At 45.6% G+C, this 13,970-nt stretch overlaps 1 protein-coding gene and 1 pseudogene across 5 annotated transcripts in view; both read right to left on the reverse strand.

Annotated features, from left to right (window-relative positions):
- The window catches only part of LOC102769013, an 8,638-nt pseudogene extending 4,281 nt beyond the window's left edge, over positions 1 to 4,357 (reverse strand).
- A 1,170-nt stretch (positions 4,358 to 5,527) lies between these two features.
- MICU1 (mitochondrial calcium uptake 1) overlaps positions 5,528 to 13,970 on the reverse strand; it is a 169,835-nt gene continuing 161,392 nt past the window's right edge. For all 5 annotated transcript variants that reach the window (XM_015562142.1, XM_006760956.2, XM_006760958.2 and 2 more), the window contains 2 exons: positions 11,411 to 11,500; positions 5,528 to 6,467 (listed from right to left, as the gene is read on the reverse strand). In XM_015562142.1, coding sequence (XP_015417628.1) covers positions 6,307 to 6,467; positions 11,411 to 11,500 — 251 coding nt within the window. In that variant the 3' untranslated portion in view covers positions 5,528 to 6,306. The remainder of the gene's footprint in view (positions 6,468 to 11,410; positions 11,501 to 13,970) is intronic.

The following is a 13,970-nucleotide window of genomic DNA, read 5'->3' on the forward strand; positions in this document are numbered from 1 at the left end:
GGATCAACAGGGCAGGCGGGCGGAGGGAGCAGTATGGCTGCTCTCAGTCCTCCCCTCAGAGGCCCCGGCAATCCCTGCGAGCGCCTCCGAGAGAAAGCTGCCCTCAAGTTCCGGCCAATGCCAGACAGTCCCGTTTCTCCTGTATGAGTCTGGGTCCCCAGAGACTCGCCCGGAACAGGAGCTCAGAGCTTGAGACTCCCTCCCGATTGAAAAAGACAATCATGTCCTCAGCTGCCAGCCCTCTCCGCATGCACCTCCGCACCTTTGTATTTTACTTCTGCACCGCACCTCCTCTGAGTCTTGGTATGCTTTTCTCTTCCCGTTTAGTTGTAGAATTTCCACTCATCCAGCCTTCCTCTGGTTCTGGATGATGTCCATTTCGTCTTTTAGTTGTATTTTTGAAGTGGTTGTTCGAGGCAGCAATCTCTGGTGTTTACCTATGCCGCCATCTTGGTTTCTGCCAATATTATTTTAAAACTGCTTTTGTATCTAGTTAGGTGCATTTAAGATTTTATATTACTTATTTTTGCTCTTTTTTTGGTTTTAATCTATTGTTCTTTTTCCGACTTCTTGAGGCAGATGCTTAGCTTATTAATTGTCAGCCCATTTTCTCTAAATAGGTATAGAACTTGTTAATAAATTTATAGGTTTCCCTTTATTTGTGTCCCACAAGTTTTAATATCTAGTATTTTCATTACTATATTCAGCTCTAAACATTTAAAAATTTCCATCATGATTTTTTCTAACCTATGAGTTATAAGTATGTTTAAAATGCCCATATGTATTTTTAATCTTTTTTTTGGTGAATGACTACAATCTTAATTCTTTTTATGTTTATTGAGATAATATTTTAATATAGTAATAGTTGAGTATATCTTGATTTTTTTTGTTTTATTAATTCTCACCCAAGGATATTTTTTTCCATTGATTTTTAGAATGGAAGAGAGGAAGGGAAGGAATGGGAGGAGGAGAGAGAAACACTAATGAGAGAGAAACATTGGTCCTGACTGGGGTGGGATTGACCTGCAACCCAGGTATGGGCCCTTGATCGGCAATCTAATCCACAACCCTTTGGTGCTCAGGCTAACCACTGAGCATACCGTCCAGGGCTGAGTATATCTTGATTTTTCTTTAAAATATGTAATTATTAAGGTAGCACATGATATAGCCAGTGATGGTTTTATTAATAAAATATATTCCTTGCATAGATGCATGGATCATACATATAGTCTGTCCTTTACATTTAATCTATTCTGATTCAACATTAAATTTTACATTCTAAAAACAAAAAGACAAATAAATGAAAAATTTTATATAAATATACAGCTTCTGAAACTACAGTTTTCCATGGAGGGTACTTTTGGATCCTAGGGACAGGTATACCCTTCAGAAAGGCACTGAAGACCAGAGAGAAAGAATTTAAATACCAGAAATTTATCTTTTTCTCACATCTGCTCTTTTCTGCTCTCCCTGTAAGGCTCCCTCTACTCCTGAAATCACAGTGCAAATGGAATTTGGGAACTCTTTTGCCATAACTGACTTGCATGTTCAAGAGATCAGCCCAAAATGATCTAGAACAGCAGTTCTCAACCTTTCACAGGGGTCGCCTAAGACCACTGGAAAACACATATATAATTACATATTGTTTTTGTGATTAATCACTATGCTTTAATTATGTTCAATTATCCACAACATGAGGGACTGTATTAAAGGGTCGCGGCATTAGGAAGGTTGAGAACCACTGATCTAGAACCTAGAAGTTGACATTTTCACTGATAGTTCATTAGTCCTACCTGTGAAAATGTCTACTTCCTCCTTGTCCATCAGTGACCAAAGGAAAAGGATGACCTATGCATGGCAGAGCATTCTGGAAACATAGCTTAACAGAGGTTTATTACCTCCCAATGTAATATTTTCAATACATAACAGAAACCCTATGTAAATAAGTAACTAGATGAACCCCACTTATAAAGCCTAAAAATGTGTGAAAAATAACATAAACAGAACCACATAAAAATAAAATTGGAGCTACTACCAGAGGAACTGCCTTGCATGCCTTACTCCTCAAACCCTTGGAATGTTAGAACAGTCCAAAATAACCTTTGGACTGGGTCAAACCACCACTGTATTCCAAACAAGTTGGTTAAACTAACGGAAGTGCTATCGTAGTCCTTGGCTTCCAAAATCACCCCAATCAGAACTGGACACTCCCTAGAACTTTCATTCCCAGAAACATGCCTTTTGGCCTTTGTTCTTTGTACACTCATTACCCTCTGCCTAGACACTCCTTCTCCTGAGTTGTTAACTCCTGCTCAACGCTCAGGTCTCTCTTTTTTTTATATTAAAAGAAGTAATTTCCTCTGCAAGCCTGCCAAATCTGATAGAACTCCTCAATTTTGATTACATAGCCCTTCTGCTTCTCCACGCGATCTCATAGGAGCCTGTACTTAACCTGAAGACCTTGCTGAGCACATGGGTGACCAGTAAAGAGTTGTGGAATGGAGTAACTCAGACCCTTTTCTAGAGTCACCCTCCTTTCTTCACCTCAGTAGTAATGATACCCGTAGAGTCTCTCCACAATTATGGTTGATCATGCCACCAGGCCCCTGGGAGGCTCTTCTCAGGTGCAGAGCTGGGGCTGGGCCGCACTCAAGCTGTGAGTCCCTGCACTAAGCCTTCTTGCCAGTAGGTGGCAACCAAAGCCTGAAAGCTGAACACTAACTCTGCGCCCTCCCTTTTCTGAGCCGCTTGGAGAGGATGCTCTGGTGGGGATCTGGCTCTTGGCTCCCAGGCGCTGTTCCTTCTTGCCTGTGTGGAAGCAGCCATTGCCTAGACTTCTCCTTTGTCTTAGATTCTAATTTGGTTCAAGTGCATGTGTTCCAACTGGAGCTAAAAACTAGGTGGGCACTGAAAGCTATTAGAATTATTTTTTTAAGAGCATGCATGTTCTTAGTACCTCTCCATATTCTTCCTGCGTGTCCTTGTGGAGGATGCTGAGTTCCAGGTCAAGGAAGTAGCCTGGGTCCCCCCTGAGTTCCCGAAGCCTAAGGGCTTGAACTGGAGAAAATTATTTTTGTTTTTTTAAGAAGTAGAGAATGGCTGTGGGTGTGTGGGAGGAACTTACTGAGGCGCTGCTAGTATCACGTTAACATCGTCCCGGAGTTATTTTTAAATTAGCTTTGAGGCTGTTTGTTTGATCATGTTACTGCTCTGGGCCTGAACTTGTGGTGACCGTCTCACAAGAACGACATTGAATTGCAGCGGTGCTGCTGTGTGTGTGTGTGGGGGGGGGGGCAAGTGATCCTTGGGAGGCAAAGGAGAGGCTACCAGTCTTGTCTGGAAGAGGATGAAAGACGTTTCTCAAGGAGGGACAGTGAGCTGCCTTGGAAGACGGGAGGTCTAGTCCGTCTTGGTGGAAGAAACAATTTGAGTCAAAAGAGAAGCACAAATCAGCCTTTTGTATTTCCAAATGCATCTAGCCTACCCCAAACTCTGCCTAAAATCCCCTCAGCCTCTTCATGCCAGCTAGCCCAAGGCCTTCCCGGGAACCCTGGCCTCTCCTGGGTGACTTAGCTTGTCCCTCTCACCTGCACATTTACCCTCTTGTGCCCAAGTGTGGCGGCTGTCTCCTGGAGCACCCGGACCTCCTCCGCTTCCTCAGGCACTGCTAGGAGTTCAGCTGGAATTCCTGTAGCTGGGATAGGTGCCCTCGACCGGGGTCTCAATAAGTTACAGGTGAGATCCTTATCCTCGCCTGCTAGGCTCTAGCTTTCAGCTTCGGCGAGCCAGGCCAATCAGCAGATCTCTTCGCGTAGGCCCTACGACATAGAGGAATGAATGTCCCAGGAAGAGTGTGTATTCAACTTCTCTTCAGGCTGGAACAAGGACCTGGGAAAAGAGTGATTTGGGATTCTGGGACCATTTTAAGAAAAGCTCACGTTTTGCTGATGCCTCAGCCCTGGCCAATGAGCAAGGCAAAGGCTGCATGTGGGTACCAGGAACACACGCCCCAGGAAAGGAAAGCGTGGGAGACAGATGGAGTAGATGAGTGGCGAACTCCTTGGAGAGAGACATTAATCTGCTCCCAGAAAGGGTGTCAGGCTGAGGTTGTTAAATTGCTCTGAGAAAACGCTTGGTTGGGACTATCCCTGTGGAGCCACAGGCGCAGACCCAGGCTCTCTTCGGCCTGATAAGCACTTCCCACCAACTTCCAGGCCTTGGCATGGTGCTTCTGTGACACGGGACTCGAAACACTGTCGTACCAGGAGGCACTAGCTGGAGGTTCTGAAAACGGCAGGAATTCTGTAGGAGAACTGAAGGAGAGGCGTTTAGACCTGGAAGAAACCTCAGAGCCCATCGAGTGCACCCTGTCATTTCACAGTGGAAGGAAACAGATGGAAAATTATTTGCTTCCTCAAGGCCACACTGGGCCGGTGGCAGAGTTGAGTCCATATAAAACACTGGTTGCTATGGTTCTTAAAACTATGGTCGTACCAAATGATTTCTCATGTACTCCACCACCCCATCTTAGTTCCTTATTGTGGGGTATGAGTAATCAAGGACTCTGTACACTTGCCCAGGATGAAAAGCTGTCCAAACTATGCTGGAACAATGCCACCGTGCTAGGCAGTTAGACAAACAGAGCAAGGACGATAGGCCAGGAACAGAGGGTCACCAGGGTGGAATGGGCAAAACTGGGAAAACAGGGACTTCACCCCATAGGAACCTTTCCTCCCCTGGCACATTGCTGGTCATATGAGTTAGATCCCCTTAGAGGGGGAACGAACAGGGGGCTGGAGAACAGCCCTGAAGCATGAAGCCCTCAAGACAGTGAGGTTCTGACCTGCATCAAATTCATCTAGGCCTCAGTTGTGTTTCAGCTCCAGGCCCAGAAAAGCAGCAAAGCCAGACCAGCAACCATGGCTGATGTCAGGACCATCGTATTGATTTACCCTTGCCCTGATGCCGACCAATCAGTGAAGACTATGACCCTGAAAGGACACACCTGAAAAGCTGATGAATATTCTATTGAGCTCTTCCCCTGGGACCTCCCCTAAAATCCCCACCCTTACCACCCTTAGGGCAGCCGACACTCTCTGTGGAGCGCCCGAGCCCGAGCCTTTTCCCACCCCTTACTCCATGTGTCTTCCTTGCCTCTCTCCTAACTTCCAAGGGCCCTTCTTTTGCTTCTGTAACTTGTTTCCTGAGCCCATTCCTCTACGGCCCACTCCTACCTCTGTGACTTTCTAAATAAACGTTCTCTTAAAAGTTTGAGTCTTGCCCTAATTGGCTTGGCTCAGTGGATAGAGCGTCAGCCTGCAGACTTAAGGGTCCCAAGCCTGGTGCCGTTTTCACCACTGACACCACCACTAACCTCCAAATGCCCCCACCTCTTGTTTGTGCCTAAAGTTGCCTTTAACAGGAAGAACCAGACTCTGGTAGAAAGAACACAGGATCTCAAACCCAGTGGAGAAGTGAAATGAAAGGGCCCCAGAGGGTCCTAAAATAAAGGAGACAACAGCCTTTGGAGGGTGTGTCGCAAACTTATTATTGAAGCGCGGAGGGGTTCCGCGCAGGCCTTAGCTTCAGAGGCACAGTCCTGGAGGAGGAATGGCACCAGCAGGGAACATGAACTCAATCACTGCTGCTCACTACACAGAGTTGCGGTGGCGTCTTCTTACGGAGCCTGAGAGCAAAAGAAGGGAGAGCCAGCAAGCCGCTGCTTTAGATTCCACATCTTGCTGCATTCCCACTGTGACATCACCTCCCTGGAGCAGGCCTCAGAGCCAAGCTGGGGACGGGCACAGACCCTTCTCTGGCCCTGGCTGCCTGCCAGCTCGGGGCGGCCCAGGCATCCTCACTATCTTCATCACAGACTTCCTTTTGCTGCCAGGGGTTTTCCCAATTTGTAGCTTAAAAGCACCAGCAGGAGAAAAAGCAAGGAATGTTCTTGTTACTATAAATCCACAGCAAGAACGAGTCGGGAACTGGGTGTTTTCCAGGGCTGGTGGATGTCTGTGAATGTCCACGCGTTCTTTATGCCTGGATGGGTCGTGCTGTTGAAGGTGCCAAACGTCTGAGTGTTTAGGGCTACTTCATGTTTTTGAGAGCCAACGGGGAGAGTCACGGGCAGAATCAGAGCCTAGAATCAGGGGAAGGACGGAGAGGGGAAACGGGCTGAATCCTGAGATCATTCCCAAAGGAAGGCAGCACGACTTCCAGCAGCAGCAGGGAGGCCTGTGCCACGGCTCTGCTTGAGCGGCAGGGCAGTGGGGTAAGGAGGTGGCCCCCTCTTGCTGTTTCGGGTTACTGTTTGGGCAAAGCGAAGTCCCAGGCAGTATCCTGTGCACATTTCCACATGGCCTGCACCAGGCGGGTGAAGCCCATGTCTTTGGGCTTCTCCAGGCCTCTCATCAACCGTTGCTTCATGATGGAAACAAATTCCTTGTTGCTCAGCTCCCCGTTGCCTAGAGTAAGAGGCAAACACGACAGGGGTAAGAGGAGGCCTCGGAACAAACACAGAAAATTCCATTGTTCACACAATGTGAGTTGTAAAGCCCAGTGCTCTCTCACAGCCAAATTGAATTCTCTTGACCTGAAACGAACTGGTTTGTTCTTGATCTTTCTGGCTGCATGCAACTCTGACAGGTTAGTGTGACAAAAGTTAAATGAGAATATATTCTATGTCAGGTCCTGTGCTAGGTGTTGTGAATAAGGAGACAAACCTTTGTCCCTTGAAATACTCACAGGTTGTGGGAGAGACAAACACACGATCTCAACAGTGTGGTAAATGCCATAATGGGGTAAAGGATGCTCTCGGGGTGCAGAGGGCGACTCTCTAACCCAAGCTGGAGGTGGTACAACTCCAGGTCAGCAGAGCTTTCCTGGAGGAGACTCTTAAGTTGAACCCCAAAGGACTAACAGGAATTGGCCAAGTAAAGGAGAGTGAGATGGAAAGCATTCCAAGTAGCGTAGTAGCATTAGCAAAGGCACAGCAGGGAGCAGCAGGCTGACAGAGCTCCTGGTAGGTATTGCTGGACTTACAGGGATGGGGTGGGGGCATGGCAAGTAAACTAAAGAGGCAGGCAGGAGACAGGCCCCCAAGGATCTTGTATTTTCATGAAAGGGTTTGCACTTTATCTTTTGGGTGGTAGAGCGCCAGGAAAAGGACTGGAAGCAGGGGAGTGGAGTGCAGTTAGATTTCCATGTGGAGAGATTTTTCTGGCTGAATATATGGGGATGGGACCAGAGAGCGGCACAACTGGGGTATGGGGGTCATTTAGGAGATTGTTACAATGGTCAGGTGAGAGATGAGGGTTGTTCATGGTGAAAACCAAAATCACTACCTGGCTTTGGGTTGAGCCCATTTTCTCAAGGATCCCGTCCACCCTCCCCCGGGGCAGATGCTCAGGTCTGCAAGGAACCTGGAGAGCATCTGCTTTCACCAAAGGTCCCCTCTCAGTCACACGGAACAGTGACCACTCCAGCAGCAGGAGGCAGTTCCCTTGACTAGAGGCCCAGGATTAACTGCCTCACTGCGGGCGATGAGGCAACAGGAAGCCAGCAAACAGACCTCTACTAATGACCGGTCTGGGAGAGAGTGCAAAGAGGGACTAAACGGGTTACTTTGTACCGAGTACCTGAAAACCGGAACAGCCTGCTTTCTGGCTGAAGAGAGCATGGGCAACCGCAGAGATACCCTGGGATACCTCACAGCACGATTAAACAAACAAAAGCAGGCAAACTAGTCCCTGGTGCTATACGTCAGGAGAGTGGCTGCCCCTGGGAGTGGAAGTGACCGGAAGGCAGCAGCAGGGGCCTCTGTGGTCCAGGTAATGTGATGTTTCTGGCCAATGGTGGTTACACAGGTATGTTCAGCTTTTAAAATTCATTAATCTGCCCGGCAGGTGTGGCTTGGTGGTTGAGCATCAATCTATGCACCAGATGGTCATGATTTGATTACAGGTCAGGACACACGCCCGGGTTTCAGGCTCCATTTCCAGTAGGGGGTGTGCAGGAGACAGCCGATCAATGATTTTCTTTCATCATTGATGTTTTTTTTTTTAATCTCTCCCTCTCCTTTCCTTCCTGAAATCAATAAAAATGTATTTTAAAAATTCATCACTCTGTACAATTATGATATTTACACTTTTCTGTATATACATTCCAATATTAAAAGTAGCCTTGCTGGGCTAAGCAATCAATAATATGGCTTACTAAAAATGTAATTAAAAGAGCAAAAAGTCTAAACAAGATTTTCTATGTAAAATGAAACTTCAGATGAAAAAATCTGAGGCCATTTCATTCAAACTACTGTGGGATTTGTTTCCTGCTTCCCTAAGGCCAGAGCTGACTAGTCTGGATGGCTCTACGGGTGTGACTGAATCTGTGTGACCTGTGAGTGCAACTCTAAATTCTTTGCTGAACAAGTCCTCTGACATTTTGACCTAAGACCTTGCACTGGTAGAAATAACAATGTCTTTTTATTCTTATTTTTCTAATACAGTAATATTGATAATCAATATTATTTTATATTAGTTTCAAGTGTATAGCATACTGGTTAGACAATTATATAATTTACAAAGCAATTCCCTGATAATGCTAGTACCCACCTGGCACCATACATAGTTATTACAATATTATTGACTGTATTCCCTATGCTGTATAATTCCTCCTCAAGCCTATTTTGTAACTACCAATTTGTAATGATAATGGCTTTTAAATTTAATATATACTTCCTTTTTCTGTAGATTAAGAAAATAAGCCCCAGAGATGTTAAACGATTTTCTAAAGGTGACTCAAGTAGATATTGGCAGAGCCTGCTTCTAAAAGGCTGGAAAATCCAATGTAATTTCCCAGGCCCTCCTAGGAGTAGAGAACTGTGAGTCTGGTTGCTTTTATTCTCTGATTCACCTCACAGACCAGCTCTAGGATATCGGCTTCAAAAATTATAAAAATTATAAACGTAAATGTTTCTTAAAAAAACAACAACAAACCACTTGAATGTGATGAGAGTAAAAATACCTGGGGGTGGGCCCTGGCCTATTACAGCTCAGTTGGCTGGAGCATTATCCTGTGCACCAGAAGCTGATGGGTTCAATTCCTGTTCAGGGCACATACCAGACTGTGGGCTCGAGGGCACATGTGTGAGGTAACCAATGTTTCTGTTTCTCTCTCCATTTCTCTCTCTCAAAAAATAAATTAAAAAAATCTTTGGAGCCCTAACTGGTTTGGCTCAGAGGACAGAGTGTCAGCCTACAGACTGAAGGGTCCCAGGTTCGGTTCCAGTCAAGGGCACATGCCTGGATTGCGGGCTCGATCCTCAGTAGGGGGCATGCAGGAGGCAGCCAATCGATGATTCTCTCATCATTGATGTTTCTATCTCTCTCTCCCTCTTCCTATCTCTGAAATCAATAAAAATATATTTTAAAAAATCTTTGGGCAGTTAATCGCTCTACAGTAATGCTATTCACTAGAACTCTCTTCAATGAGGGAAATGTTTTTTAAATCGGTGCTATTCAATACAGTAGCCACTGGCCACATATGGCAACTGAGCACTTAAAATGTAGCTAACGAGACCAAAGAACTGAGTTTTATTTTATTTTTATTTTTATTTTTTTTAAAATATATTTTATTGACTTTTCACAGGAAGGGAGAGGGATAGAGAGCCAGAAACATCAATGAGAGAGAAACATTGATCAGCTGCCTCCTGCACACCCCCCACTGGGGATGTGCCGGCAACCAAGGTACATGCCCTTGACCGGAATCGAACCTGGGACCCTTGAGTCCGCAGGCCGACGCTCTATCCAGAGCCAAACCGGTTCTGGCAAGAACTGAGTTTTAGAGTGTATTCAATTTTAATTAATTTACATTAAAATAGCCATCTGTAACTAGTGGTATCATACTGGACAGGGCAGCCTAGAGGATGGGGCCATTTCCTTGTCCTAGCCCTGGGACTTCCTTTGACTCAGACTTCAGTTGTGACTGCAGGTGGTAGATTTAAATAACTTGAGCTCAACTTAATAACAAATAAATTAATGAGATTATGTATAAAGTACTATCTGAGGTCCTGTATATGTGGGGTGTCTAAAGGTGAACAGGACTTGTAACTAACCTTAAAAGTTCACAATTTAGTAGGGAAGCAAGGCACATATACAGAGATAGAGTGTAACAGGTACTAATGTGGATAAATTGACTCAAGTTAAAGAATGAAAAAAAAATTCATTTTGCTGGGATCAAAACAGAAGATTTCACATAGGCAGATGCTTCTGGGCTGGTCCTTGAATTCCCGTAGCCCTGCTTCCTGAAGGAAAATGAACAATGAACCTTGGCTGGGAGACAAGCAATGGAGGTGGGACAAGCAATGGAGTTGAGACAAGCAATGGAGGTGAGACAGCATAGAGCAGCCGTGGGCAAACTATGGCCCGCGGGCCGGATCCGGCCCGTTTGAAATGAATAAAACTATTGAAAAAAGGACCGTACCCTTTTATGTAATGATGTTTACTTTGAATTTATATTAGTTCACACAAACACTCTATCCATGCTTTTGTTCCGGCCCTCCGGTCCAGTTTAAGAACCCATTGTGGCCCTCGAGTCAAAAAGTTTGCCCACCCCTGGCACAGAGGGTGGCATCACTGAGCTCTGATTCGGACCTGCTTTTGCTGTCTACTATTACCTTTGTGATCCTGGAAAATTATTCAACCTATCTGAGTCTCTCAGCTTCCGGGTCTGTAAATGTGGTTAGTAGCAATCCAATGTCAGAGGATTAAATGAGCAGCTTAGCACCGAAAGCACTGATAAAAGTGTGAGCCTGCGTTGTGAATATTAGTATCATTATGATGTCAGCTAACAGAGCTGAGAAATAAAGCGGGATCTCTCACAGGGCTTCCTACAGAGTGGTCGCAGACACCCAGATGGCTGCAAGCTGGTGCCACGATGGAGTGTGGATGACTGAAGTGCGCCCTGGGAGGAGGAGATGCAGCAGCGTCTTCCTAGACATTCAGGTCCTTGAGTGCTCCCAATCTACTAAGCAGCAAGCTGGGTCCAATATTTTTGTTTCTATTTTTTTTTTTTTTAGCTTTTATATTTGAGTTTATTGTTTATTTAACTTTGAAACACTTCTATAGTTGAATTGTTTCCATTTTTAAGGTCCTTGGGGTCATAATTAATTGAGAACTATAGGCAAATAGGAATTACAGGAAGAACTGGAAAACACAAATCAGGACGGGGGGGCGGTTATATTTCTCAGTGTCATGATGCTGAGGGCTGAACCATCGATGTGGGGAAGGAGTAGGCTAAAGAGGGTGTGGGCTACTACATGCAGCTGTCTGCAAGGCTCCATTCCAAATGGTGTCCCCTCCAAGGGCAGTAGGCTGAGTCCTCCCGCCTGACTCCAGAGGGCCCCACTCACCATCACAGTCAAAGAGCGCAAACACCACATCGCACACATGGTCTGAGAGCTCCACTTTAGCCACTGTCCGGGCCACCTGCTGCATGGTCACTGAAGAAGAAAGGAAGAGGCTAAATTAGCATAGCAGAGGGACTTGCATTTTGCTTTCTCTAAATGTGGTGGATAAAACTACTCAATCATAATAAAGAGTTTTCAACTGTAGTTAAGAAAATGATAATTTAGTGTTTAATCCATAACCCACTGGGAAGAACATGATAACAAACGTAAATACCCAGGAGCAAAAGGAAGGGGAGGTGGGAAATGAGGAGGCTCCCCACAGTAACTAAGGCTTCACCCTTCGGTATTGATGGACAGTAAGTACCTGCCCGGGTGAGCTTCCGGCCCCTCCTCCCTACAGGTTTTCCACCTGCCGCCTCGTCCTTTCTAACTCAGCCCCTGGGGATAAGGGGCGGCCCGTCTCACTAGTTCAGGATGTAGCCTTTTTTGTTTGTCTTTTTCCGACCTCCAGAAAATCTTTTCTCTCATGCCAATTTCTCCTTTTCTGACATTTACTGTTAAACGCTAGCAATCATGTGTGTTCTCTTAGAAATAAGCCAGGAAGGACGAGGCAGTTTCCACTGCCTTTTACCCCATTTATCGTGATCTACCCACATCTATAAATTTTATATCTGCATTAACGATACTATTGCTTCTAGACACACTCTCATGTGAGCTAAAGCATGGAGGAAAGGAAAGAATTAGTTTATACTTACCCAGAAGCAACGTGAACTTAAACTAGAGTCGTGTGCCTTCTCTGTCTATGTAATCCCTGCAACTTCAGTTCTTTGTCATTTTTTTCCTACACTTGGTCTTTCACTTTACCTCTGTCACCTCCACATATTCAGTGCCGATACAAATGCCAGAGCAGTGCAGAGGAGTGGGGTGATGTAGTAGGAAGGCTGGGCTTAAGTCATAAGACCTGAGCTCCAGTCCTGACTCCACCACCACCACCATTCTGTGTGAACCCCATGGAGTAGCTTGACCTTTTTAGATCTAATTTTCTCATTCAAATGAGGGAATGTCACAAGATAACTGCTGAGGTGGTTTAGTATGCAAAAAAAGTTTATTGGTGTTTTCTGGAATCCGAGGATAGGGTGGGTGGAGCTATACAGAAATAGCTGAGGGTAGAGGAAAGGTAATATTATCCACAAGCTAGGCTACGCCTCAGTGTTCAAAGCCTGTGGCTTGAGGGGCCCTTGGCTGCTCAGGAGGGTGGGGAGAGCCAGCTTCCCCTTCCTGCAGCTTTGGGTTACTATTCACACTGCCCTCTCTCAGATGTGAGTTAGGGTGGAGGAATCAATGTCCCTTGGAAAGAAAAGATGTAAGCCCTGACTAGTTTGGCTCAGTGGACAGAGCGTCGGCCTGCAGACCGAAGGGTCCCAGGTTCGATTCCGGTCAAGGGCATGTACCTTGGTTGTGGGCACATCCCCAGTAGGGGGCGTGCAGGAGGCAGCTGATTAATGTTTCTCTCTCACTGATGTTTCTAACTCTCTATCCCTCTCCTGTCCTCTCTATAAAAAATCAATAAAATATATTAAAAAAAAAGAAAGAAAAGATTTAAGCAAAAAATACTATTGCGGTGGATGCTCATGAGCTGTGGTTAACTACTGAAAGGAGAGCTGGGCATCTCACACCTGCACAAGTTCCAGAGTTTAGAAACTTAGCCTCCTGGGTCTAGACCAGTGATGGGGAACCTTTTGAGCTGGGCGTGTCAGCATTCTGAAAAACTCTAACTTAACTCTGGTGCCGTGTCACATATAGAAATTTTTTGATATTTTCAACCATAGTAAAACAAAGACTTAGATTTTTGATATTTATTTTATATATTTAAATGCCATTTAACAAAGAAAAATCAACCAAAAAAATGAGTTCGCGTGTCACCTCTGACACGTGTGTCACAGGTTCGCCATCACTGGTCTAGACACTTGATTTTCTCTGCTGGCCCAGGAAGAACGGATTCCTCGTAACTAAACTGCTCAGGGAAGGAACAGAAATCACAGGCCAACTGACAATGGGAATAGTAACTAGATAGAGAACTAAAGTGGTAACAGCCGGTTATTACACTGCTCAGTTGGAAACTACACTAAGGAAACTCAGTTCACCTCAGAAGACTGCTCCGTGAAAACACTGGATGCTCTCAAACTGTGATCGCTCCCATGGCTACAGAAATACGTCTGGGAAATAGATCAAGACTTCTGTATCCGTGTGTTACATAAACACGAATGCTTTTTGTTAACCATCCCTCTTTTCTGCATTTCACGTCAATCTCACACTCGGCCGTAACTGTAAGTATCCTCTTTTCCTCCTCCCCAGTCCCTCCATTCTCTCAGGCAGAGTGCCTACTGCCAGTTCCTCTTGCTGTTCCGGGTGCCCGTCCTTCTCCCCATGAAGATGGGCCTTTTCCTCTAAAAAACCACGAACTAAAACACCTAAGGATGTCAGCGCGAGCTCCGGAGAACTGCTAGTGAGAGCTCGTAGAAGCATTAAGTGGCTGTGGAAGAGGGACCTCGGGGTCCACCAG

The sequence above is a fragment of the Myotis davidii genome, unplaced genomic scaffold (genome assembly GCF_000327345.1).
Source record: "Myotis davidii unplaced genomic scaffold, ASM32734v1 scaffold134, whole genome shotgun sequence".
Lineage (NCBI taxonomy): Eukaryota > Metazoa > Chordata > Mammalia > Chiroptera > Vespertilionidae > Myotis > Myotis davidii.